This window comes from Ambystoma mexicanum, chromosome 13 (assembly GCF_040938575.1).
Source record: "Ambystoma mexicanum isolate Mex_15411 chromosome 13, UKY_AmexF1_1, whole genome shotgun sequence".
Taxonomy (NCBI): Eukaryota; Metazoa; Chordata; class Amphibia; order Caudata; family Ambystomatidae; genus Ambystoma; species Ambystoma mexicanum.
This window is the reverse complement of record NC_090938.1, coordinates 41,234,435-41,259,764: the sequence shown is the minus strand read 5'-3', so window position 1 is coordinate 41,259,764 and position 25,330 is coordinate 41,234,435. Positions and strand designations below refer to the sequence as shown.

At 53.1% G+C, this 25,330-nt stretch overlaps 1 protein-coding gene across 1 annotated transcript in view; it reads right to left on the bottom strand.

Annotated features, from left to right (window-relative positions):
• The window catches only part of CNTN2 (contactin 2), a 185,222-nt gene that overhangs the window by 109,288 nt on the left and 50,604 nt on the right, over positions 1-25,330 (bottom strand). Inside the window, exons 6-9 of the mRNA XM_069633133.1 lie at positions 16,739-16,948; positions 13,727-13,829; positions 11,227-11,402; positions 9,001-9,137 (exon numbers count right to left, since the gene is read on the bottom strand). Coding sequence (XP_069489234.1) covers positions 9,001-9,137; positions 11,227-11,402; positions 13,727-13,829; positions 16,739-16,948 — 626 coding nt within the window. The remainder of the gene's footprint in view (positions 1-9,000; positions 9,138-11,226; positions 11,403-13,726; positions 13,830-16,738; positions 16,949-25,330) is intronic.

Below are 25,330 nucleotides of genomic sequence, written 5' to 3'. Positions count from 1 at the left end.
ACAGACACACTGCATCCCTTAATGACCCAACACAAAAGCAATACACCCCTTCCTACCCCAACGCAGAAGCAATGCATCCCTCCTTGTCCCAAAACAAAAGCACTGCATTCTTTCCTGTTGCATCATGCAACACAAAAGCACTGCATCCCCTCCTAACCCAAAAACACACACCCTGCATCTCTTGCTAGCCCAATAAAGAAGCACTGCATACCTTCCTAACCCAAACCAGAAGCACTGCACCCTTTCCTGGCCCAACACAGAAGTAGTGCACCCCTTCCTAACCCAGCAAAGACGCACTGCATCCCATCCTAACCCACCAGAGAAGCCCTGCACCCATTCTTTGTGCAACACAAAAGCACTGCATCCCCTCCTAACCCAAAAACAGACGCCCTGCATCCCTTGCTAGCCCAATGCAGAAGCACTGTACCCCTTCCTAACGCAACACAGAAACACTGCATCCCTTCCTAACCCAACACAGAGGCACTGCATCCATTTCTAATGCAACACAGAAGCACTGAATCCCTTCCTAGCCCATCATAGAAACACTGCATCCTGTCCTAATCCAAGCCAGAAGCACTACATCATGTCCTAATCCAACACAGACACACTCGGTCCCTTCTCAACCCAACACAGTAGTACTACATCCCTTGCTGTCCCAACACAGAAACACTGCAACCCTTTCTGACACATCACATAAGCACTGCATTTCTTCCTGACCCAACTCAGAAGTATTACACCCATTCCTAACCCAACACAGAAGTACTGTTATGTTATGTGTTATGTTATTAAATTTCTATAGCGCTACAAGCCCTGAGGCATCCAAGCGCTCCATCACAAGCAGAGAGGTCAGTGAGGACAACCGAAGATGTAGGTTAGATGAAAAGTTCTGTCTTCAAGAGTTTCCGGAAAGCCAGGTGATTGCTCTCTGTACGGAGCCCTAACGGTAGATTATTCCAGGCCTTAGCCACGAGCACCGGGAAAGAACGTCCATTTCCACGGGCTTTCTTAGTCCTTGGCACCTGCAGACTTAGAGTCGTTGTAGAGCGCAGATTTCTTGCCGGTTGATATATCATGATTTTGTCCTTCAAATAATTAGGGACTGTTCCATAGATGCATTTATGACCTAACGTCAATAATTTAAAGGAAATCCTGGCTGATACTGGGAGCCAATGTAGCTCCCTTCTCGCGTTAGAGGTGGGTTCATGCCTCTTCATACCGTATATTATACGTACGGAGGCATTTTGGATTTTCTGCAATTGCTGTACGTCTTCTCTACTAGCCCCCCCCAACAGAGCATTGCAATAGTCAAGTCGTGGCAAGATAACGGCTCTGACCAGTTTGGCTCGGTTGTTTTCAGAGATAAGAGGGGCGACCTGCCTCAATACTCGTAGATGATATTGGGTATTTTTTACTATAGCATCCACGTGTACGCCTGCATCCAAGGAAGCCTCCATATAAACACCTAATGTTTTTACCTTGCCAACAACTTCAATAAAGCTATCATCAACCTGAAAGCCAGTGAAAGCCTTAGCTAGTCCCTCTCTCGGTTTATTGGGCCCGTAGATCATTAGTTCCGTCTTTCCTGCATTTAGGCATAGCCAGTTTGTGGTCATCCAGTCTTTTATTACACTGTATAACTTATTTAATTTGAGTTGGTCTGCTTGATGGTCACCTGAAAGTTCCATTGACAACTGGAAATCATCTGCATAATTGGTGAAAAAATAGCCCAACTTCTCCAATTCTCTGCATAGAGGGACAATATAAATGTTAAAGAGCAAGGGCGACAGACAAGCTCCTTGTGGAACGCCACAAAGGATAGTCTCTACTTCCGAGAAGGCCTCGCCCCAATGCACCCTGGAACTTCTACTCTCTAAAAAAGATCTCACCCAGTTAACAGTTTCAATGGCCAAGCCGCCGGTATCCCGCAGTCTATGTAGTAGAATCTTATGATCTAAAAGATCAAAAGCAGCACTGAGATCAAGTAATATTAACAGGCCTAATCTGCCTTTCTCAATTAGTGATAGCATCTGCGTCTGGAGATCGACCAAGGCGCTCTCTGTGCCATAGAAGCGGCGGAAACCCGATTGCCTCTCGTGCAACCTTCCCGTGTTTTCAATATATGATTGAAGTTGAGAGGTAGCAACCTTATCTACCAGTTTTAGAAAGAAAAGAGTGTTGGTAATTGGACGATAGTTAGCAGCATCTTTAGGATCCAAGCCAGCTTTTTTTAGAAGGGGGGTAACAGCCACTGATTTAATGGCTTGTGGAACTGTACAATGCCTGAAAGAGGCGTTTACAAATCTGCACAAAAATGGTGCAAAGATGTTTTGATGATCTAATATGATTTTCGATGGAATCAAGTCTCCTGGACAACTGGTAGGATTCATAACTCTCATGATGTTTTCAATCTCTGCCAATGTGATTTCAGGGAATTTAAAACCAGTATCCATTGATTTTTGCTCCTCTTCTTGTGGTTCAGTGTGATTGATCATATGGTTAAAATTTACCTCTTGAGTTAAAGTAGGGTTTATCTCAAGGGTTTGTTGAGGTAATTGCCTCCGAATTTTATCTTGGGCACATGTAAGTTTATCAGAGAAGGCTTTTTGTGTTCTAAACAGTCCTCTTTAGTGGGGATAATTGAGTGATTTAAAACTTCCGGTTTTTCCCAGGACCTAAAAAGGCGAAAAAGTTCCTTAGTGTCATTATCAGCTGAAGCTATTTGATCATTGTAATAAGTCCGCTTTGCTTCCGCAATGGCGTCTTTGTATGTTTTGGCATGGGTTTTCCAGATAACTCTGCCAAATTTTGGTCTTTGCGCCAAGCGCGCTCTGCTCGTCGCTTAGTGGCCTTCAGTATAGTTAACTGTGGTGAGAACCATTTTTGTTTGTGGTTAGATTTTCTTATACTTTTTAATTTCATAGGGGCTACTGAATCCAATAAGATGGCCATTTTGGAATTATATTTTTCCACAAGGTGATCCGGATGATCGGAATCAGTTGTGGCGGACATGAGTGAGGACAGGCATTCTGTTAGAATTTCTGTAGTAAGTGCCTTGTAATTACTACATCCCTTCCTGGCCCAACACAGAAACACTGCACCCCTTTCTAAAGCAACACAGAAGTACTGCATCCCTTCCCGACCCAACACAGAAGCACTGCATCCTTTATTAACCCAGCACAGAAGTACGGCTTCACTTCCTGGCTCAACCCAGAAGTACTGCATCCCTTCCTACCCCAACCCAGAAGCACTGCATCCCTTACTAGCCCAACCCAGAAGCACTGCATCCCTTCCTAACCCAACACAGAAGTACTGCATCCCTTCCTCACCCAATCCTGAAGCACTGCATCCTTCCTTACCCAACCCAGAAGCACTGCATCCCCTCCTAACCCAAAACAGAAGTACTTCATCCCTTCCTGGCCCAACACAGAAACACTGCATCCCTTCCTAATCCAACACAGAAGCACTGCATGCCTTCCTATACCCAACACAGAAGTATTGCATCCCTTCCTAATCCAACAAATAAGCACAGCATCCCGCCCTAACCCACCACAGAAGCCATGTGCCCATTCCTAGTGCAGCACAGAAGCACTGTACCCCTTTCTAACTCAACACAGAAGCAGTGCATCCCTTCCCAACCCAAACCAGATGTATAGCATCCTGTCTTAATCCAACACAGAAGCAGTGCATCCTGTCTTAATCCAACACAGACGCACTGCATCCCTTAATGACCCAACACAAAAGCAATACACCCCTTCCTACCCTAACGCAGAAGCAATGCATCCCTCCTTGTCCCAAAACAAAAGCACTGCATTCTTTCCTGTTGCATCATGCAACACAAAAGCACTGCATCCCCTCCTAACCCAAAAACACATACCCTGCATCTCTTGCTAGCCCAATAAAGAAGCACTGCATACCTTCCTAACCCAAACCAGAAGCACTGCACCCTTTCCTGGCCCAACACAGAAGTATTGCACCCCTTCCTAACCCAGCAAAGACGCACTGCATCCCATCCTAACCCAACAGAGAAGCCCTGCACCCATTCTTTGTGCAACACAAAAGCACTGCATCCCCTCCTAACCCAAAAACAGACGCCCTGCATCCCTTGCTAGCCCAATACAGAAGCACTGTACCCCTTCCTAACGCAACACAGAAACACTGCATCCCTTCCTAACCCAACACAGAAGCACTGCATCCATTTCTAATGCAACACAGAAGCACTGAATCCCTTCCTAGCCCATCACAGAAACACTGCATCCTGTCCTAATCCAAGCCAGAAGCACTACATCATGTCCTAATCCAACACAGACACACTCGGTCCCTTCTCAACCCAACAAAGTAGTACTACATCCCTTGCTGTCCCAACACAGAAACACTGCAACCCTTTCTGACCCATCACATAAGCACTGCATTCCTTTCTGACCCAACTCAGAAGTATTACACCCATTCCTAACCCAACACAGAAGTACTACATCCCTTCCTGGCCCAACACAGAAACACTGCATCCCTTTCTAAAGCAACACAGAAGTACTGCATCCCTTCCCGACCCAACACAGAAGCACTGCATCCCTTACTAGCCCAACCCAGAAGCACTGCACCCCTTACTAGCCCAACCCAGAAGCACTGCATCCCTTCTTAACCCAACCAGAAGTACTGCCTCCCTTCCTAACCCAACACAGAAGTACTTCATCCCTTCCTAACCCAATCCTGAAGCACTGCATCCTTCCTTACCCAACCCAGAAGCACTGCATCCCCTCCTAACCCAAAACAGAAGTACTTCATCCCTTCCTGGCCCAACACAGAAACACTGCATCCATTCCTAATCCAACACAGAAGCACTGCATCCCTTCCTATACCCAACACAGAAGTATTGCATCCCTTCCTAATCCAACACATGAGCACAGCATCCCGCCCTAACCCACCACAGAAGCCATGTGCCCATTCCTAGTGCAGCACAGAAGCACTGTACCCCTTTCTAACTCAACACAGAAGCAGTGCATCCCTTCCCAACCCAACCCAGAAGTATAGCATCCTGTCTGAATCCAACACAGAAGCAGTGCATCCTGTCTTAATCCAACACAGACACACTGCATCCCTTAATGACCCAACAAAAAAGCAATACACCCCTTCCTACCCCAACGCAGAAGCAATGCATCCCTCCTTGTCCCAAAACAAAAGCACTGCATTCTTTCCTGTTGCATCATGCAACACAAAAGCACTGCATCCCCTCCTAACCCAAACACACACACCCTGCATCTCTTGCTAGCCCAATAAAGAAGCACTGCATACCTTCCTAACCCAAACCAGAAGCACTGCACCCTTTCCTGGCCCAACACAGAAGTATTGCACCCCTTCCTAACCCAGCACAAACGCACTGCATCCCATCCTAACCCAGCAGAGAAGCCCTGCACCCATTATTTGTGCAACACAAAAGCACTGCATCCCCTCCTAACCCAAAAACAGACGCCCTGCATCCCTTGCTAGCCCAATACAGAAGCACTGTACCCCTTCCTAACGCAACACAGAAACACTGCATCCCTTCCTAACCCAACACTGAAGCACTGCATCCATTTCTAATGCAACACAGAAGCACTGAATCCCTTCCTAGCCCATCACGGAAACACTGCATCCTGTCCTAATCCAAGCCAGAAGCACTACATCATGTCCTAATCCAACACAGACACACTCGGTCCCTTCTCAACCCAACACAGTAGTACTACATCCCTTGCTGTCCGAACACAGAAACACTGCAACCCTTTCTGACCCATCACATAAGCACTGCATTCCTTCCTGGTCCAACTCATAAGTATTACATCCATTCCTAACCCACCACAGAAGCACTGCATCCCATCCTAACCCATCACAGAAGCCCTGCACCCATTCCTAGTGCAACACAGGAGCACTGCACCCTTTCTGACCCATCACATAAGCACTGCATTCCTTTCTGACCCAACTCAGAAGTATTACACCCATTCCTAACCCAACACAGAAGTACTACATCCCTTCCTGGCCCAACACAGAAACACTGCATCCCTTTCTAAAGCAACACAGAAGTACTGCATCCCTTCCCGACCCAACACAGAAGCACTGCATCCCTTACTAGCCCAACCCAGAAGCACTGCATCCCTTACTAGCCCAACCCAGAAGCACTGCATCCCTTCTTAACCCAACCAGAAGTACTGCCTCCCTTCCTAACCCAACACAGAAGTACTTCATCCCTTCCTAACCCAATCCTGAAGCACTGCATCCTTCCTTACCCAACCCAGAAGCACTGCATCCCCTCCTAACCCAAAACAGAAGTACTTCATCCCTTCCTGGCCCAACACAGAAACACTGCATCCCTTCCTAATCCAACACAGAAGCACTGCATCCCTTCCTATACCCAACACAGAAGTATTGCATCCCTTCCTAATCCAACACATAAGCACAGCATCCCGCCCTAACCCACCACAGAAGCCATGTGCCCATTCCTAGTGCAGCACAGAAGCACTGTACCCCTTTCTAACTCAACACAGAAGCAGTGCATCCCTTCCCAACCCAACCCAGAAGTATAGCATCCTGTCTGAATCCAACACAGAAGCAGTGCATCCTGTCTTAATCCAACACAGACACACTGCATCCCTTAATGATCCAACAAAAAAGCAATACACCCCTTCCTACCCCAACGCAGAAGCAATGCATCCCTCCTTGTCCCAAAACAAAAGCACTGCATTCTTTCCTGTTGCATCATGCAACACAAAAGCACTGCATCCCCTCCTAACCCAAACACACACACCCTGCATCTCTTGCTAGCCCAATAAAGAAGCACTGCATACCTTCCTAACCCAAACCAGAAGCACTGCACCCTTTCCTGGCCCAACACAGAAGTATTGCACCCCTTCCTAACCCAGCACAAACGCACTGCATCCCATCCTAACCCAGCAGAGAAGCCCTGCACCCATTATTTGTGCAACACAAAAGCACTGCATCCCCTCCTAACCCAAAAACAGACGCCCTGCATCCCTTGCTAGCCCAATACAGAAGCACTGTACCCCTTCCTAACGCAACACAGAAACATTGCATCCCTTCCTAACCAACACAGAAGCACTGCATCCATTTCTAATGCAACACAGAAGCACTGAATCCCTTCCTAGCCCATCACAGAAACACTGCATCCTGTCCTAATCCAAGCCAGAAGCACTACATCATGTCCTAATCCAACACAGACACACTCGGTCCCTTCTCAACCCAACACAGTAGTACTAAATCCCTTGCTGTCCCAACACAGAAACACTACAACCCTTTCTGACCCATCACATAAGCACTGCATTCCTTCCTGGTCCAACTCATAAGTATTACATCCATTCCTAACCCACCACAGAAGCACTGCATCCCATCCTAACCCATCACAGAAGCCCTGCACCCATTCCTAAGCCAACACAGAAGCACTGCATCCCTTCATGGCCCAACACAGAAGCACTGCATCCTGTCCTACCTAACACAGACACTCTGCATTCCTTCCTGACCCAACTAAGAAGTATTACACCCATTCCTAACCCACCACAGAAGCACTGCATCCCTTCCTAACCCAGCCCAAAAACAATGCAACCCCTCCTGGCCCAACACAGAAGCACATGCCAACAAAAAAGATGTGTCCCCTTTCCCATTTTACAAAATTTGAGTGCCCTCCTCAAGGCTAATGGGGGCATCAACTTGTTCCTGCCTTGTCTATGTATGAATCATCACTGGATGTTTTGACAAGGGGGCTACTGAGGAGCTTTCCTACATTTCCCTATATTGGTTGCGGTCTGTAACTGCTTCTATAGTTTATGCATATGCCTTTTTGCTTTAGGCCATTTAATGGCTGAACTAGAGAAGAAAGACCGTAATTTACGGTGGCGTAATTAACGCCTTCCCCACTCCCATTATGCCCTATGGGGCAAAAATGGGAATGGGGAAGGGTAAATGGGGATTGGGGACTTACCGCCCGCCAAGGTCGGAATGGGGCGGTAAGTCCGCCAACCACCATGGCGTAAACGTAGTTTACGCCATGGTGGTAAAGTCACGGCCCAGGCGGTAACTTACCGCCTGGGTCGTAATGAGGGCCAATATCTTAAAAGAACAATTTATATAATCAAACGACAATTGCTGTGGTACAGGTGTGTAACAGTCAAATAGTGGTGATACATATAGACAGTATGTGACCAAAGCCAAATGAAATACATCTATGTTGCACTTTTGAATTCTTAGTGACAACCAAAATAAATCAAGCTACATTAGTGTTGCACTACAAGTTCTTGGTGTCAACCACATTTTTGTTTGAAAAGGAATAAGCATGAATTCTGCCTAAACATTTCTTACAACCTTTTTTAAGAAACAAAAAAACAAGGAAAAAAGGAAGAAAAAGTGACATGCAATCAGACAGAATAATTACAAAACATAACTAAAATGTCACATGTGTTCTGAGGCGTGGTAGCCTCACAAAATTATTTCTTTGAGCAGAGTGTTAACAGTTCTTTCAACTACAGTGCTCAAGGTAGGTTTTCTGAAGTCAAGGTTATCGGACTAAAGGGATATCTCTGTTTTTTTCAACACAGAAGCACTGCATCCCTTCCTTGTCCAACACAGAAACACTGCGTCCCTTCCTAACCCAACACAGGAGCACTGCATCCCTTCTTAACCCAACACAGAAGCACTGCACCCCCTCCTGGCCCAACCAGAAGCACTGCAACCCCCCCTGACCCAACACAGAAGCACTGCAACCCCCCCCCCCCCCGACCCAACACAGAAATACTGAATACCTTCTTGTCCCAGCTCAATCAGGTCGCATTGCATGACTTCCTAACCCGACAGAGAAACACTGCATCATTTTTCAGGGATGAGTGTTAGGGAAAGCGTGGGCAGCAGGGCCTGACTCAGGCCTCAGAGGAGAAGCAAAGCCAGGGTCATGGGATGACTGAGAGTTTTGACAGGCAGCTAAAGCAGTGACTGGAATTGAGGAGGTGAGTTAGATGCTTTTGGTACCTGTGAGGTCAAGGGTTGCCCGTTCCTCAGCCATCGTGTCGTAGGTCGAGGTTTGCCTGCAGCCGCACAGCTCCAGTGCAGGTTGGAACCAATGTTGGCCTCAGTGTCGGTAATGACCTTCAGCCACTCAGGAGAAGCTGAAAGAGCAGAAAATACAGAAGTGAGGGGGTCAGCCATTATGGGCCAGAAATACCAAGGGCAGCCATAATGGGTCAGAGGTGAGAATACAAGTCATGGTGGGTTAGAGGAGTGAACGGCAGCCATGAATGGATCACAGGGGAAGAAGTCAGCCATGATGGGAAGGGATAAGAATGGCAGCCATGATCGGAGGCGATGAGTGCCCGCCCTGAAGGATGCACAGGGAAGATGGAAGCCATGATGGAGCAGTGATGAGGAGGGCCACCATGATGGATCAGAGGTGAGGTTGGAAGCCGTGATGGGGAAGAGACAAGGATGGCAGCCATGACTGGAGGTGTGGAGGGCAGCCCTGAAGGATCCACTGGGAAAATGGAAGCCATGATGGAGCAGTGATGAGGAGGGCCGCCATGATAGATCAGAGGTGAGGTTGGAAGCCATGATGGGCAAGTGGGGAGAAGGAAAGTCAAGAGTTGACAGAGACATGGTGAATCCAGATAGTTTCCTGTGGCAGCACCACATAACTGTGTCGCCATGGGAGCACCGCATGGCTTTATCATTGTGGGTGCATTCCTGGGCTATGTCTCCACAGCGCCTTTCCACTGCCATTACGGCAACATTTTTGGGGGTACTGCTCCTACCTGCAAGGCAAAAAACCTCGGGGTCATCTTCGACTCCACACTCTCCTTCTCTCCTCATATATCTGACGTCTCTAAGAAGTCACATTACCAGCTGCACCTCCTCAGAGGTATTCTTCCCTTCCTCTCCTTCCCCCAGAAGCTCACTGTCTCCCGAGCCCTGGTTCTCTCAAAGCTGGACTACTGTAACAGCCTCTATCTTAATCTGCCTGCCTCCACTCTCCGCCCTCTGCAACTCATCCAGAACAGAACTGCGAGACTTGTCCTTGGCCTCAAGCCCAGGGACCGTATCTCTCCAGGACTGAAATCTCTACACTGGCTCCCAGTGGCTGCGAGGATTAAGTTCAAAACCCTCTGCATTGTCCACAAGGCCTTCTGGGGCCTGGGGCCTAAATACCTTCAACTCTCTCTTCCTAAATATCTTCCTTCCCGAGCCCTACGCTCATCCGTCTCCAACTCCCTCAGGGTCAGCCGCTTCTCGAAGCAACGAGCTGGGGGTAGATCTCTCTCCGCGGCAGGGGCCTCCCTCTGGAACAGCCTTCCTGCCTCCCTGAAACTTGAGGAGAACCATCTCCGGTTCCGGAAGCACCTCAAAACCTTCCTCTTCACTTCTGCTTTCTCTCTCCCTCTCCCCTGCTAAATTCTTCACCTAAACTGCACTGATTCTGCAACTGGGCCACTCTCACCGACCTCGGTCCTGGACCCAGTCACTCTTCACTTGCACTGCCTCCCTGGCAACCCCTGCACTGCGGGACTGTCTCTGTATCCCTACAGCCCACCCACCCCCCAGCACTTGTCTGCACTTACCTTGCACTTGCCACCAGCTGGCCCTATTTATTTATTATTTTATTTCTATTCTACTTATTTGTACTGCACTCCCCCCCCCTTCCCCTTGCACTTTTTCCCTTCCCCCACCCCTGCACTTGCGCGGTCTGAATGACACCTGGCCTAGTAGGATCGTTGTCTGTCTTCCCCTTGTTCCCCCCTCCCTGCCTCGTCGCGCCTTGAAACACTTGTGTATAGGCGCGTTAGAAATGCCATATCATATCATACTGCAATCAGGCACAAAGACCTTTTGGTCTTTGGTAGAAGTGTACGAAAAGGAGTCCTGGAACAATGTTTCCTTCCCATTCTGGAACGGTTTATTTTTTAAATAAATGTATAGCACCTTGAAACTTAATTTAAAAAGTAGAGGATCAGCGCCACCAACCGCTCTCGCCCACTTCGACCAACGCTTGTGGTAGAATTCTCAGGGCTGTGTCTGCATGCACCCAGGTGCCCCGGTCCCAGGGCAGCACCAGCGTGTAAGCAGCCTGTGTGGCAGTGTCTCCGCTGCAGTGTCCCTGTGGTGGCACCCCAGTGCCCGCATGGCCCTGGCTGTACCCCAGTAACCGTGTCCCACAGTCCAAGAGAAAGCGCCCCGCGCCCCCACTGTGGCAGTGGTCGCCCTTACCCTGCACGATGACACGCCCCTGGAAGGTGTCACGCCCCTTGGCGTTGGAGGCTTCGCACTCGTACGTCCCTTCGTCCTCGAAGCCCACGTTGGTGATCTGCAGGGTTGGCTCCGTGGACGCCCACTTTGGGGACAGTGCCCCGTCCACTTTACGCCACTTGATCTTGGGAATCGGGCTGGAATGAAAGAGAAAGACACCTGATGTTACGGAGGGGGCACAGGGAAGGGCGGTGCAGCGCAGTGAAGCAGGCTTGGGGAACTAAGCGCACTGCTGCCAGTGCCAGCTAGAGGTGTCACTGCAGTTCAGAAGAATGGCAGGAGCGTGTCTTCCACCGCTAGGGGCGCACGGTCTCATTCTAATAGCATATCGTCTTAATGACATAATAACAGGCCGGAGGATAGCTCAGGGGCAACGCGCGTGTCTTGGAAGCAAGACACTGCAGAGCAAAACACGTCGAATCACCCCTCCAGTATTAAGCCTGTAATCAAAGATTAATGAATAACATTCTTAACCCACCTACATAAAGTGAAGGCGCTCTAACGCGGGTTCCCTTGATTTCCCATTCGTGTGAATCTGGCGCCACTGTGTGGCGGGCTCAGAAACTGCAGTTTAAAGTTCGATTAAAATAGTGTGAATTTGGTGACGTGTGGAGTGGAGTGGAGTGGAGTGTCCCTGGGGAGTTAGTCTTTGATGAACCTGGCTTAGAGGAGCAGCGTATCGGACAACCACAGGGTGGCGCCAGATTCCGATGATTCGGCAGTGGTGGGGAAACTTTTGGCGCCGCCAGTTCGACTCACGTCGTTTTGGTGCCGACGTTTAGCCGCACGACCCGTTTCGGCGCGCACTCTAAAACTAGGGATGAAATATCACACAGGCCGCAATTATTGGGGAATCTGGATAACCTCCCACCTTCACCCCAGCCACAAGATGTGCAAGCGATGCAGGTGATTGAGGCCTCAGAACTGTGATGTGCGTCATTGAGGACTCAGAGCCAAGATGTGGGGGATTGAGTCCTCAGAACCGCGATGCCGGTGATTGAGTCCTCAGAACCGCGATGCAGGTGATTGAGACCTCAAAACTGCCAATGAGGGTAACTTCGTCATCTTGTTCGCCATTGCTCCGCGGGTGAATGGCGCTATGAATGAGTGCCATGTTGCTCGCTTATATTAAAGCGACTCCGCTCAAGGCGCTTATTGACTAAGTGTTTCCTGGCACCCACCTCAAACCAGAACCAGCCAAAACTGTGAATCCACCCTCTTCAGCAGCGAAGCTAAGCCAGCAGTAGTGCAGCGATGGCTGGAAGAACGGGTACCCCTCGAACCCCATGCACAGTTTCATGGCTTTACCACCAGAAAGTGCTCCCTAACACCTCATCTGCTGGGCTATTATGTATGTCTATGCAAATAGGACGAGCATACCCGTGCCCTCATGTTGCACAGACATGTCTCGGGAGCTGGAACTGGTGCCTTCAAGCTAACCCTCACAGTCGCCTGTTAGTGCCGTTGGGATGGGCGATGATTTGACATGAGGGTGTTTAGACTGGCTGCAATCTCAGTCACATCCAACTGTCCCTGTGCCAAATGGAAGGCGTCAGACAGGCTTCCGCACCGAAATGGACGCGCCGAAACGGCGGCTGCGGGCGAAGGAGCCATGCTGAACCGGCCTGCGTCGAAACGGCAGCATCGAGAGAGGGTGTACCGAAACCCCTGAGGTCAAGGCGGCCTGCACTCAAGTTTCCACAAGAGTTTAATGGAATAAATGTGCCAACAGCCACCACCTTCCAGGCTGTGGCTATGGGGGGCATTTTAACCAGGCAAACATGGTCCAGAGAAGACATGCCGCGGAAGTAATTCAGATGTGCAACGGGCCTTCAGGATAAGTCGACTCCAGTGTGTGTGTGTATCCACGCTGTGCTGATCAAGTGATAAGGCTGTTAACAGTGGCGGAGCCAGGGGGTTTGGGGAGGGGGCGGTAGCGCCATCCAGCTTCTTACTGGTGCCCTATTAGCTGCCCCTCTCCCTGGGCACCAAAAGCCGCCTCAACTACTAGTTAAGTGCACAGGCCAACAGCCTTCTGCCCTGATATCGTGGGCTGAGGGGCTATCGTTGGATGCGAGAAATGTAAATCAATGATCCTTCCCTATTCTAGTACTCCTCACACCGCAGGGGCAAATTGGAGAGTACCCCCCACCAGTGAGTTCATAATTGGGTGAGTTGCTGCCTTACTGTTATTTTATTTGAGTGTGAAAAGCAAATCTATGTCCCCAAAGGTTCACCTGGTGATGAGGGGATCTAACCAGCAAAGTCCTGAACAGGCAAAGTCTGGGTGTTGCGATGATAACAGCAGGCCAGGCCGGCTGCTCTGTGGACATCTGACATTTCAGGGCTGCCTTCTTCCGGGGTGGCTTGTGATTGGATAGTGTTCATAAACTGGGTTTCCCGGGCTGGCCCATGATTGGTTGGTCACGTGCACGTGCTGTCATTGTTCTCATGAACTCACCTTCCAAAGGCGAAGCACTCGAGGGTCAGCGTCTGCCCAGACAGCGCGTAGGTCTCTGCGGGGAACTTGGCTTTCAGGCTGGGCGCGTACTGCCGGGCATTTACTGCAAGGATACAAGAAAACGAGATGAGCACACACCCATCACACTGGCCTGTGCACAGAACGAGGCCTCACCGTCGCCACACACACAGAAACAAAGGGACCGCGGCCTGCAGACATCACATGCACGAGAACAAGGCCCAGCGGCCATAGGGCATGCTTAGAACACGTCCTGTGGCCGTGCTACTGCTGGGAACAAGGCCCAGCGGCCATAGGGCACGCTTAGAACACGTCCTGTGGCCGTGCTACTGCTGGGAACAAGGCCCGGTGGCCATAGGGCAAGCTTAGAAGACGTCCTGTGGCCGTGCTACTGCTGGGAACAAGGCCCGGTGGCCATAGGGCAAGCTTAGAAGACGTCCTGTGGCCGTGCTACTGCTGGGAACAAGGCCCAGCGGCCATTGGGCATGCTTAGAAGACGTCCGTGGCCGTGCTACTGCTGGGAACAAGGCCCGGTGGCCATAGGGCAAGCTTAGAAGACGTCCTGTGGCCGTGCTACTGCTGGGAACAAGGCCCGGTGGCCGCAGGAAATGCTTAGAAGACGTCCGTGGCCGTGCTATTAGTGGGAACAAGGCCCAGTGGTATTCGCTATTACTGGGAACAAGACCCGGTGGTATTCGCTATTACTGGGAACAAGGCACAGTGGTATTCGTATATACTGGGAACAAGGCGCAGTGGTATTCGCTATTACTGGGAACAAGGCCCGGTGGTATTTGCTATTACAGGGAACAAGGCACGGTGGTATTCACATATACTGGGAACAAGGCCCAGTGGTATTCACATATACTAGGAACAAGGCCCTGTGGTATTCACTATTACTGGGAACAAGGCACAGTGGTATTCGCATATACTGGGAACAAGGCCCGGTGGTATTCACTAATACTGGGAACAAGGCCCGGTGGTATTCGCTATTACTGGGAACAAGGCACGGTGGTATTCACATATACTGGGAACAAGGCCCAGTGGTATTTGCATATACTGGGAACAAGGCCCAGTGGTATTCGTTATTAAAGGGAACAAGGCCCAGTGGTATTCGCATATACTGGGAACAAGGCCCAGTGGTATTTGATATTACTGGGAACACGGCCCAGTGGTATTTGCTATTACTGGGAACAAGGCACGGTGGTATTCACATGTACTGCGAACAAGACCCGGTGGTATTTGCATATACTGGGAACAAGGCCCGGTGGTATTCGCATATACTGGGAACAAGGCCCGGTGGTATTTGCATATACTCGGAACAAGGCCCGGTTGTATTCGCATATACTGGGAACAAGGCCCGGTTGTATTCACATATACTAGGAACAAGGCCCGGTGGTATTCGCTATTACTGGGAACAAGGCCCAGTGGTATTCACATATACTGGGAACAAGGCCCGGTGGTATTCGCTATTAATGGGAACAAGGCACAGTGGGATTCGCATATACTGGGAACAAGGCCCGGTGGTATTCACTAATACTGGGAACAAGGCCCGGTGGTATTCACTATTACTGGGAACAAGGCAGGGTGGTATTCACATATACTGGGAACAAGACCCAGTGGTATTTGCATATACTGGGAACAAGGTCTGGTGGTATTCGCTATTAATGGGAACAAGGCCCAGTGGTATTTGTATATACTGGGAACAAGGCCCAGTGGTATTCGCCATTACTGGGAACATGGCCCGGTGGTATTTGCATATACTGGGAACAAGGCCCGGTGGTGTTTGCCTATACTGGGAACAAGGCACAGTGGTATTCGCATATAATGGGAACACGGCCCGGTTGTATTTGCATATACTGGGAACAAGGCCCGGTGGTATTCGCATATACTAGGAACAAGGCCCGATGGTATTTGTATTTATTGGGACAGGCCCGGTGGTATTCGCATATACTGGGAACAAGGCCCGGTTGTATTCGCATATACTGGGAACAAGGCCCAGTTGTATTCGCATATACTCGGAACAAGGCCCGGTGGTATTCGCATATACTAGGAACAAGGCCCGATGGTATTTGCGTTTATTGGGACAAGGCCCGGTGGTATTTGCTATTACTGGGAACAAGGCCCGGTGGTGTTCGCTATTACTGGGAACAAGGCCCAGTGGTATTCCCATATACTGGGAACAAGGCCCGGTGGTATTTGCATATACTAGGAACATGGCCTGGTGGTATTCGCTATTACTGGGAACAAGGCCCGGTGGTATTTGCTATTACTGGGGACAAGGCCCGGTGGTGTTCGCTATTACTGGGGACAAGGCCCGGTGGTGTTCGCTATTACTGGGAACAAGGCCCGGTGGTGTTCGCTATTACTGGGAACAAGGCCCAGTGATATTCCCATATACTGGGAACAAGGCCGGGTGGTATTTGCATATACTAGGAACAAGGCCCGGTGGTATTCGCATATACTGTGAACAAGGCCCGGTGGTATTCACTATTACTGAGAACAAGGCTCGGTGGTATTCACATATACTGGGAACAAGGCCAGGTGGTATTCGTATATACTGGGAACAAGACCCGGTGGTATTCGCTATTACTGGGAACAAGGCCCGGTGGTGTTCGCTATTACTGGGAACAAGGCCCGGTGGTATTCGCATGTACCAACGGGCATCACATATGCTGAGAACACGGCCCATGCACGTCACATATGCTGAGCACCTGGCCTGCGGGCATTGCTATTAATGAGATTCTATCCTGCGGTTACTGCACATATTAAGATAAAGTCCGCGCTCACACACATGCTGAGAACAAGGCCTGAGGCTACCACATGTAATGAGGGTAAGGACTCACACTATCGCACACACTGAAAACAAGGGCTTTGGCAATCACACACACTGTAAACAAACACGGGCACGCACACACACACACACACCCACACCCCCAGGCCACACTTTAAACTTGGCACCCATAGACTCACATCATGTGTGCCCCCCAAACTCACCGTCACCAATGACGTTGAGGGTGGTGAACGTGCTGAAGACGCTCTTAGTCACAAAGTCAAGATGGCTGGTTGCAAAGCACGCGTAGCCTCCCTGGTCCGCCGCCTCTGCCCGCGCGATGTACAGGTTCCCCGTCACCTGTGACACGAAGCGCCGCTCGTCCACCGCCACGAACTTGGGAAACTCGTTGAGGAGCCAACGGTAAATGAGCACTGCCGGGAAAAAAGGGGGTGTAGGTCACTTCAGGGCATGGGGCAGGTATCAAACATTACTGATAAAATGTTGATCTGCCAACCAGATCATTAAGCCTTGTGGGGCATCCCTGGGCCTTGTAGTTCTCGAGTCACCTTTCATCAAAGAGGCCAAGGACTCAATAGATAGGGTGGGCGGAGCTGCCCTCTCACCTCCCAGTGATCTATGTTAGGTTGTGATGCCACAGTTTGCAGAGTAGGGGCACCAAAGCCCCTCCTTGTATGATATGATATGATAGGTTATTTATAACGCGCTTAATACCCAGAGGTTTCTAAGCGCCGACTCTGGGATCGAACCTGTGTTGCTCAGTGTCGTCTTGCTTCCAAGGCGAGCACGTTGCCCCTGAGCTATCCTCCAGGCATTGTGTAGAAAGGGGTGTTGGGGGTTAATAAGGGACCACAGAAACCCACAGTAGGCATGGCAGAGGATGTGTGCACACTAGAACCCAACTTTAACATGTTGCTGATTATCCCGAGCCTTATCTGCCGGGGAAGTGGATGCTGTGTCCTTATCTGCCGGGGCGTGGGTGAGGAAGTGGATGCTGTGTCCTTATCTGCCGGGGCGAGGGTGAGGAAGTGGATGCTGTGTCCTTATCTGCCGGGGCGTGGGTGAGGAAGTGGATGCTGTGTCCTTATCTGCCGGGGCGAGGGAGAGGGAGTGGATGCTGTGTCCTTATCTGCGCGGGCGTGGGTGAGGAAGTGGATGCTGTGTCCTTATCTGCCGGGGCGTGGATGAGGAAGTGGATGCTGTGTCCTTATATGCCGGGGCGTGGGTGAGGAAGTGGATGCTGTGTCCTTATCTGCCGGGGCGTGGGTGAGGAAGTGGATGCTGTGTCCTTATCTGCCGGGGCGTGGGTGAGGAAGAGGATGCTGTGTCTTTATCTGCCGGGGCGTGGGTGAGGAAGTGGATGCTGTGTCCTTATCTGCGGGGGCGTGGGTGATGAAGTGGATGCTGTGTCCTTATCTCCCGGGGCGTGGGTGAGGAAGTGAATGCTGTGTCCTTATCTGCCGGGGTGTGGGTGAGGAAGTGGATGCTGTGTCCTTATCTGCCGGGGCGTGGGTGAGGAAGTGGATGCTGTGTCCTTATGTGCGGGGGCGTGGGTGAGGAAGTGGATGCTGTGTCCTTATCTGCCGGGGCGTGGGTGAGGAAGTGGCTGCTGTGTCCTTATCTGCCGGGGTTTAGGTGAGGAAGTGGATGCTGTGTCCTTATCTGCCGGGGCGAGGGGGAGGGAGTGGATGCTGTGTCCTTATCTGCCGGGGTGTGGGTGAGGAAGTGGATGCTGTGTCCTTATCTGCCGGGGCGAGGGTGAGGGAGTGGATGCTGTGTCCTTATCTGCCGGGGCGAGGGTGAGGAAGTGGATGCTGTGTCCTTATCTGCCAGGGCGAGGGTGAGGGAGTAGATGCTGTGTCCTTATCTGCCAGGGCGTGGGTGAGGAAGTGGATGCTGTGTCCTTATCTGCCGGGGCGAGGGTGAGGGAGTGGATGCTGTGTCCTTATCTGCCAGGGAGTGGGTGAGGAAGTGGATGCTGTGTCCTTATCTGCCGGGGCGAGGGTGAGGGAGAGGATGCTGTGTCCTTATCTGCGGGGGCGTGGGTGAGGAAGTGGATGCTGTGTCCTTATCTGCCGGGGCGAGGGTGAGGGAGTGGATGCTGTGTCCTTATCTGCCGGGGCGAGGGTGAGGGAGTGGATGCTGTGTCCTTATCTGCCAGGGCGTGGGTGAGGAAGTGGATGCTGTGTCCTTATCTGCCGGGGCGAGGGTGAGGGAGTGGATGCTGTGTCCTTATCTGCGGGGGGGTGGGTGAGGAAGTGGATGCTGTGTCCTTATCTGCCGGGGCGTGGGTGAGGAAGTGGATGCTGTGTCCTTATCTGCCGGGGCGTGGGTGAGGAAGTGGATGCTGTGTCCTTATCTGCGGGGGCGTGGGTGAGGAAGTGGATGCTGTGTCCTTATCTGCCGGGGCGTGGGTGAGGAAGTGGATGCTGTGTCCTTATCTGCCGGGGCGTGGGTGAGGAAGTGGATGCTCTGCCGGGGCGTGGGTGAGGAAGTGGATGCTGTGTCCTTATCTGCCGGGGCGTGGGTGAGGAAGTGGATGCTCTGCCGGGGCGTGGGTGAGGAAGTGGATGCTGTGTCCTTATCTGCCGGGGCGAGGATGAGGAAGTGAATGCTGTGTCCTTATCTGCCGGGGCTTGGGTGAGGAAGTGGATGCTGTGTCCTTATCTGCCGGGGCGTGGGTGAGGAAGTGGATGCTGTGTCCTTATCTGCCGGGGCGTGGGTGAGGAAGTGGATGCTGTATCCTTATCTGCCGGGGTGAGGGTGAGGAAGTGGATGCTGTGTCCTTATCTGCCGGGGCGAGGGTGAGGAAGTGGATGCTGTGTCCTTATCTGCCGGGGCGTGGGTGAGGAAGTGGATGCTGTGTCCTTATCTGCCGGGGCGTGGGTGAGGAAGTGGATGCTCTGCCGGGGCGTGGGTGAGGAAGTGGATGCTGTGTCCTTATCTGCCGGGGCGAGGGTGAGGAAGTGGATGCTGTGTCCTTATCTGCCGGGGCGAGGGTGAGGAAGTGGATGCTGTGTCCTTATCTGCCAGGGCGTGGGTGAGGAAGTGGATGCTGTGTCCTTATCTGCCGGGGCGTGGGTGAGGAAGTGGATGCTCTGCCGGGGAGTGGGTGAGGAAGTGGATGCTGTGTCCTTATCTGCCGGGGCGTGGGTGAGGAAGTGGATGCTCTGCCGGGGCGTGGGTGAGGAAGTGGATGCTGTGTCCTTATCTGCCGGGGCGAGGATGAGGAAGTGAATGCTGTGTCCTTATCTGCCGGGGCTTGGGTGAGGAAGTGGATGCTGTATCCTTATCTGCCGGGGCGTGGGTGAGGAAGTGGATGCTGTGTCCTTATCTGCCGGGGCGTGGGTGAGGAAGTGGATGCTGTATCCTTATCTGCCGGGGTGAGGGTGAGGAAGTGGATGCTGTGTCCTTATCTGCCGGGGCGAGGGTGAGGAAGTGGATGCTGTGTCCTTATCTGCCGGGGCGTGGGTGAGGAAGTGGATGCTGTGTCCTTATCTGCCGGGCGTGGGTGAGGAAGTGGATGCTGTGTCTTTATCTGCCGGGGCGTGGGTGAGGAAGTGGATGCTGTGTCCTTATCTGCGGGGGCGTGGGTGATGAAGTGGATGCTGTGTCCTTATCTACCGGGGCGTGGGTGAGGAAGTGAATGCTGTGTCCTTATCTGCCGGGGTGTGGGTGAGGAAGTGGATGCTGTGTCCTTATCTGCCGGGGCGTGGGTGAGGAAGTGGATGCTGTGTCCTTATGTGCGGGGGCGTGGGTGAGGAAGTGGATGCTGTGTCCTTATCTGCCGGGGCGTGGGTGAGGAAGTGGCTGCTGTGTCCTTATCTGCCGGGGTTTAGGTGAGGAAGTGGATGCTGTGTCCTTATCTGCCGGGGCGAGGGTGAGGGAGTGGATGCTGTGTCCTTATCTGCCGGGGCGTGGGTGAGGAAGTGGATGCTGTGTCCTTATCTGCCGGGGCGAGGGTGAGGGAGCGGATGCTGTGTCCTTATCTGCCGGGGCGAGGGTGAGGAAGTGGATGCTGTGTCCTTATCTGCCAGGGCGAGGGTGAGGGAGTGGATACTGTGTCCTTATCTGCCAGGGCGTGGGTGAGGAAGTGGATGCTGTGTCCTTATCTGCCGGGGCGAGGGTGAGGGAGTGGATGCTCTGCCGGGGCGAGGGTGAGGGAGAGGATGCTGTGTCCTTATCTGCCGGGGCGAGGGTGAGTGAGTGGATGCTGTGCCCTTATCTGCCGGGGCGTGGGTGAGGAAGTGGATGCTGTGTCCTTATCTGCCGGGGCGTGGGTGAGGAAGTGGATGCTGTGTCCTTATCTGCGGGGGCGTGGGTGAGGAAGTGGATGCTCTGCCGGGGCGTGGGTGAGGAAGTGGATGCTGTGTCCTTATCTGCCGGGGTGTGGGTGAGGAAGTGGATGCTCTGCCGGGGCGTGGGTGAGGAAGTGGATGCTGTGTCCTTATCTGCCGGGGCGAGGATGAGGAAGTGAATGCTGTGTCCTTATCTGCCGGGGCTTGGGTGAGGAAGTGGATGCTGTGTCCTTATCTGCCGGGGCGTGGGTGAGGAAGTGGATGCTGTGTCCTTATCTGCCGGGGCGTGGGTGAGGAAGTGGATGCTGTATCCTTATCTGCCGGGGTGAGGGTGAGGAAGTGGATGCTGTGTCCTTATCTGCCGGGGCGAGGGTGAGGAAGTGGATGCTGTGTCCTTATCTGCCGGGGCGTGGGTGAGGAAGTGGATGCTCTGCCGGGGCGTGCGTGAGGAAGTGGATGCTGTGTCCTTATCTACCGGGGCGTGGATGAGGAAGAGGATGCTGTGTCCTTATCTGCCGGGGCGAGGGTGAGGAAGTGGATGCTGTGTCCTTATCTGCCGGGGCGAGGGTGAGGAAGTGGATGCTGTGTCCTTATCTGCCGGGGCGAGGGTGAGGAAGTGGATGCTGTGTCCTTATCTGCTGGGGCGAGGGTGTGGATGCTGTGTCCTTATCTGCTGGGGCGTGGGTGAGGAAGTGGATGCAGTCTCCTTATCTGCCGGGGCGAGGGTGAGGGAGTGGATGCTGTGTCCTTATCTGCCGGGGCGTGGGTGAGGAAGTGGATGCTGTGTCCTTATCTGCCGGGGCGAGGGTGAGGAAGTGGATGCTGTGTCCTTATCTGCCGGGGCGTGGGTGAGGAAGTGGATGCTGTGTCCTTATCTGCCGGGGTGAGGAAGAGGATGCTCTGCCGGGGCGTGGGTGAGGAAGTGGATGCTGTGTCCTTATCTGCCAGGGCTTGGGTGAGGAAGTGGATGCTGTGTCCTTATCTGCCGGAGTGTGGGTGAGGAAGTGGATGCTGTGTCCTTATCTGCCGGGGCGTGGGTGAGGAAGTGGATGCTGTGTCCTTATCTGCCGGGGCGAGGGTGAGGAAGTGGATGCTGTGTCCTTATCTGCCGGGGCGTGGGTGAGGAAGTGGATGTTGTGTCCTTATGTGCGGGGGCGTGGGTGAGGAAGTGGATGCTGTGTCCTTATCTGCCGGGGCGAGGATGAGGAAGTGGATGCTGTGTCCTTATCTGCCGGGGCTTGGGTGAGGAAGTGGATGCTGTGTCCTTATCTGCCGGGGCGTGGGTGAGGAAGTGGATGCTGTGTCCTTATCTGCCGGGGCGTGGGTGAGGAAGTGGATGCTCTGCCGGGGCGTGGGTGAGGAAGTGGATGCTGTGTCCTTATCTGCCGGGGCTTGGGTGAGGAAGTGGATGCTGTGTCCTTATCTGCCGGGGCGAGGATTAGGAAGTGGATGCTGTGTCCTTATCTGCCGGGGCTTGGGTGAGGAAGTGGATGCTGTGTCCTTATCTGCCGGGGCGTGGGTGAGGAAGTGGATGCTGTGTCCTTATCTGCCGGGGCGAGGGTGAGGAAGTGGATGCTGTGTCCTTATCTGCCGGGGCGTGGGTGAGGAATGCCAGGGCGTGGGTGAGGAAGTGGATGCTGTGTCCTTATCTGCCGGGGCGTGGGTGAGGAAGTGGATGCTGTGTCCTTATCTGCCGGGGTGTGGGTGAAGTGCTGCCGGGGCGAGGATGAGGAAGTGGATGCTGTGTCCTTATCTGCCGGTGCGAGGGTGAGGAAGTGGATGCTGTGTCCTTATCTGCCTGGGCGTGGGTGAGGAAGTGGATGCTGTGTCCTTATCTGCCGGGGCGTGGTTGAGGAAGTGGATGCTGTGTCCTTATCTGCCGGTGCGTGGGTGAGGAAGTGGATGCTGTGTCCTTATCGGCCGGGGCGTGGATGAGGAAGTGGATGCTGTGTCCTTGGGTGAGGAAGTGGATGCTGTGTCCTTATCTGCCGGGGCGTGGGTGAGGAAGTGGATGCTGTGTCCTTATCTGCCGGGGCGTGGGTGAGGAAGTGGATGCTGTGCCTTATATGCAGGGGCGTGGGTGAGGAAGTGGATGCTGTGTCCTTATCTGCCGGGGCGTGGGTGAGGAAGTGGATGCTGTGTCCTTATCTGCCGGGGCGTGGGTGAGGAAGTGGATGCTGTGTCCTTATCTGCCGGGGCGTGGGTGAGGAAGTGGATGCTGTGTCCTTATCTGCCGGGGCGTGGGTGAGGAAGTGGATGCTGTGTCCTTATCTGCCGGGGCGTGGGTGAGGAAGTGGATGCTGTGTCCTTATCTGCCGGGGCGAGACTGAGGAAGTGGATGCTTTATCCTTATCTGCTGGGGCGAGGGTGAGGAAGTGGATGCTGTGTCCTTATCTGCCGGGGGTGAGTGAGGAAGTGGAGGCTGTGTCCTTATCTGCCGGGGCGAGGGTGAGGAAGTGGATGCTGTGTCCTTATCTGCCGGGGCGTGGGTGAGGAAGTGGATGCTGTGTCCTTATCTGCCGAGGATGAGGAAGTGGATGCTATGTCCTTATCTGCCGGGGAATGGGTGAGGAAATGGATGCTGTGTCCTTATCTGCGGGGGCGTGGGTGAGGAAGTGGATGCTGTGTCCTTATCTGCGGGGGCGTGGGTGAGGAAGTGGATGCTGTGTCCTTATCTGCCGGGGCGTGGGTGAGGAAGTGGATGCTGTGTCCTTATCTGCCTGGGCGTAGGTGAGGAAGTGGATGCTGTGTCCTTATCTGCCGGGGCGAGGATGAGGAAGTGGATGCTGTGTCCTTATCTGCCGGGGCGTGGGTGAGGAAGTGGATGCTGTGTCCTTATCTGCCGGGGCGTGGGTGAGGAAGTGGATGCTGTGTCCTTATCTGCCGGGGCGTGGGTGAGGAAGTGGATGCTGTGTCCTTATCTGCCGGGGCGTGGGTGAGGAAGTGGATGCTGTGTCCTTATCTGCCGGGGCGTGGGTGAGGAAGTGGATGCTGTGTCCTTATCTGCCGGGGCGTGGGTGAGGAAGTGGATGCTGTGTCCTTATCTGCAGGGGCGTGGGTGAGGAAGTGGATGCTGTGTCCTTATCTGCGGTGGCGTGGGTGAGGAAGTGGATGCTGTGTCCTTATCTGCGGTGGCGTGGGTGAGGAAGTGGATGCTGTGTCCTTATCTGCCGGGGCGTGGGTGAGGAAGTGGATGCTGTGTCCTTATCTGCCGGGGCGTGGATGAGGAAGTGGATGCTGTGTCCTTATCTGCCGGGGCGTGGGTGAGGAAGTGGATGCTGTGTCCTTATCTGCCGGGGCGTGGGTGAGGAAGTGGATGCTGTGTCCTTATCTGCCGGGGCGTGGGTGAGGAAGTGGATGCTGTGTCCTTATCTGCCGGGGCGAGGGTGAGGAAGTGGATGCTGTGTCCTTATCTGCCGGGGCGTGGGTGAGGAAGTGGATGCTGTGTCCTTATCTGCCGGGGCGTGGGTGAGGAAGTGGATGCTGTGTCCTTATCTGCCGGGGCGTGGGTGAGGAAGTGGATGCTGTGTCCTTATCTGCCGGGGCGAGAATGAGGAAGTGGATGCTTTGTCCTTATCTGCTGGGGCGAGGGTGAGGAAGTGGATGCTGTGTCCTTATCTGCCGGGGGTGAGTGAGGAAGTGGATGCTGTGTCCTTATCTGCCGGGGCGAGGGTGAGGAAGTGGATGCTGTGTCCTTATCTGCCGGGGCGTGGGTGAGGAAGTGGATGCTGTGTCCTTATCTGCCGAGGACGAGGAAGTGGATGCTATGTCCTTATCTGCCGGGGAATGGGTGAGGAAATGGATGCTGTGTCCTTATCTGCGGGGGCGTGGGTGAGGAAGTGGATGCTGTGTCCTTATCTGCGGGGGCGTGGGTGAGGAAGTGGATGCTGTGTCCTTATCTGCCGGGGCGTGGGTGAGGAAGTGGATGCTGTGTCCTTATCTGCCTGGGCGTAGGTGAGGAAGTGGATGCTGTGTCCTTATCTGCCGGGGCGAGGATGAGGAAGTGGATGCTGTGTCCTTATCTGCCGGGGCGTGGGTGAGGAAGTGGATGCTGTGTCCTTATCTGCCGGGGCGTGGGTGAGGAAGTGGATGCTGTGTCCTTATCTGCCGGGGCGTGGGTGAGGAAGTGGATGCTGTGTCCTTATCTGCCGGGGCGAGGGTGAGGAAGTGGATGCTGTGTCCTTATCTGCCGGGGCGTGGGTGAGGAAGTGGATGCTGTGTCCTTATCTGCCGGGGCGTGGGTGAGGAAGTGGATGCTGTGTCCTTATCTGCCGGGGCGTGGGTGAGGAAGTGGATGCTGTGTCCTTATCTGCAGGGGCGTGGGTGAGGAAGTGGATGCTGTGTCCTTATCTGCGGTGGCGTGGGTGAGGAAGTGGATGCTGTGTCCTTATCTGCGGTGGCGTGGGTGAGGAAGTGGATGCTGTGTCCTTATCTGCCGGGGCGTGGGTGAGGAAGTGGATGCTGTGTCCTTATCTGCCGGGGCGTGGATGAGGAAGT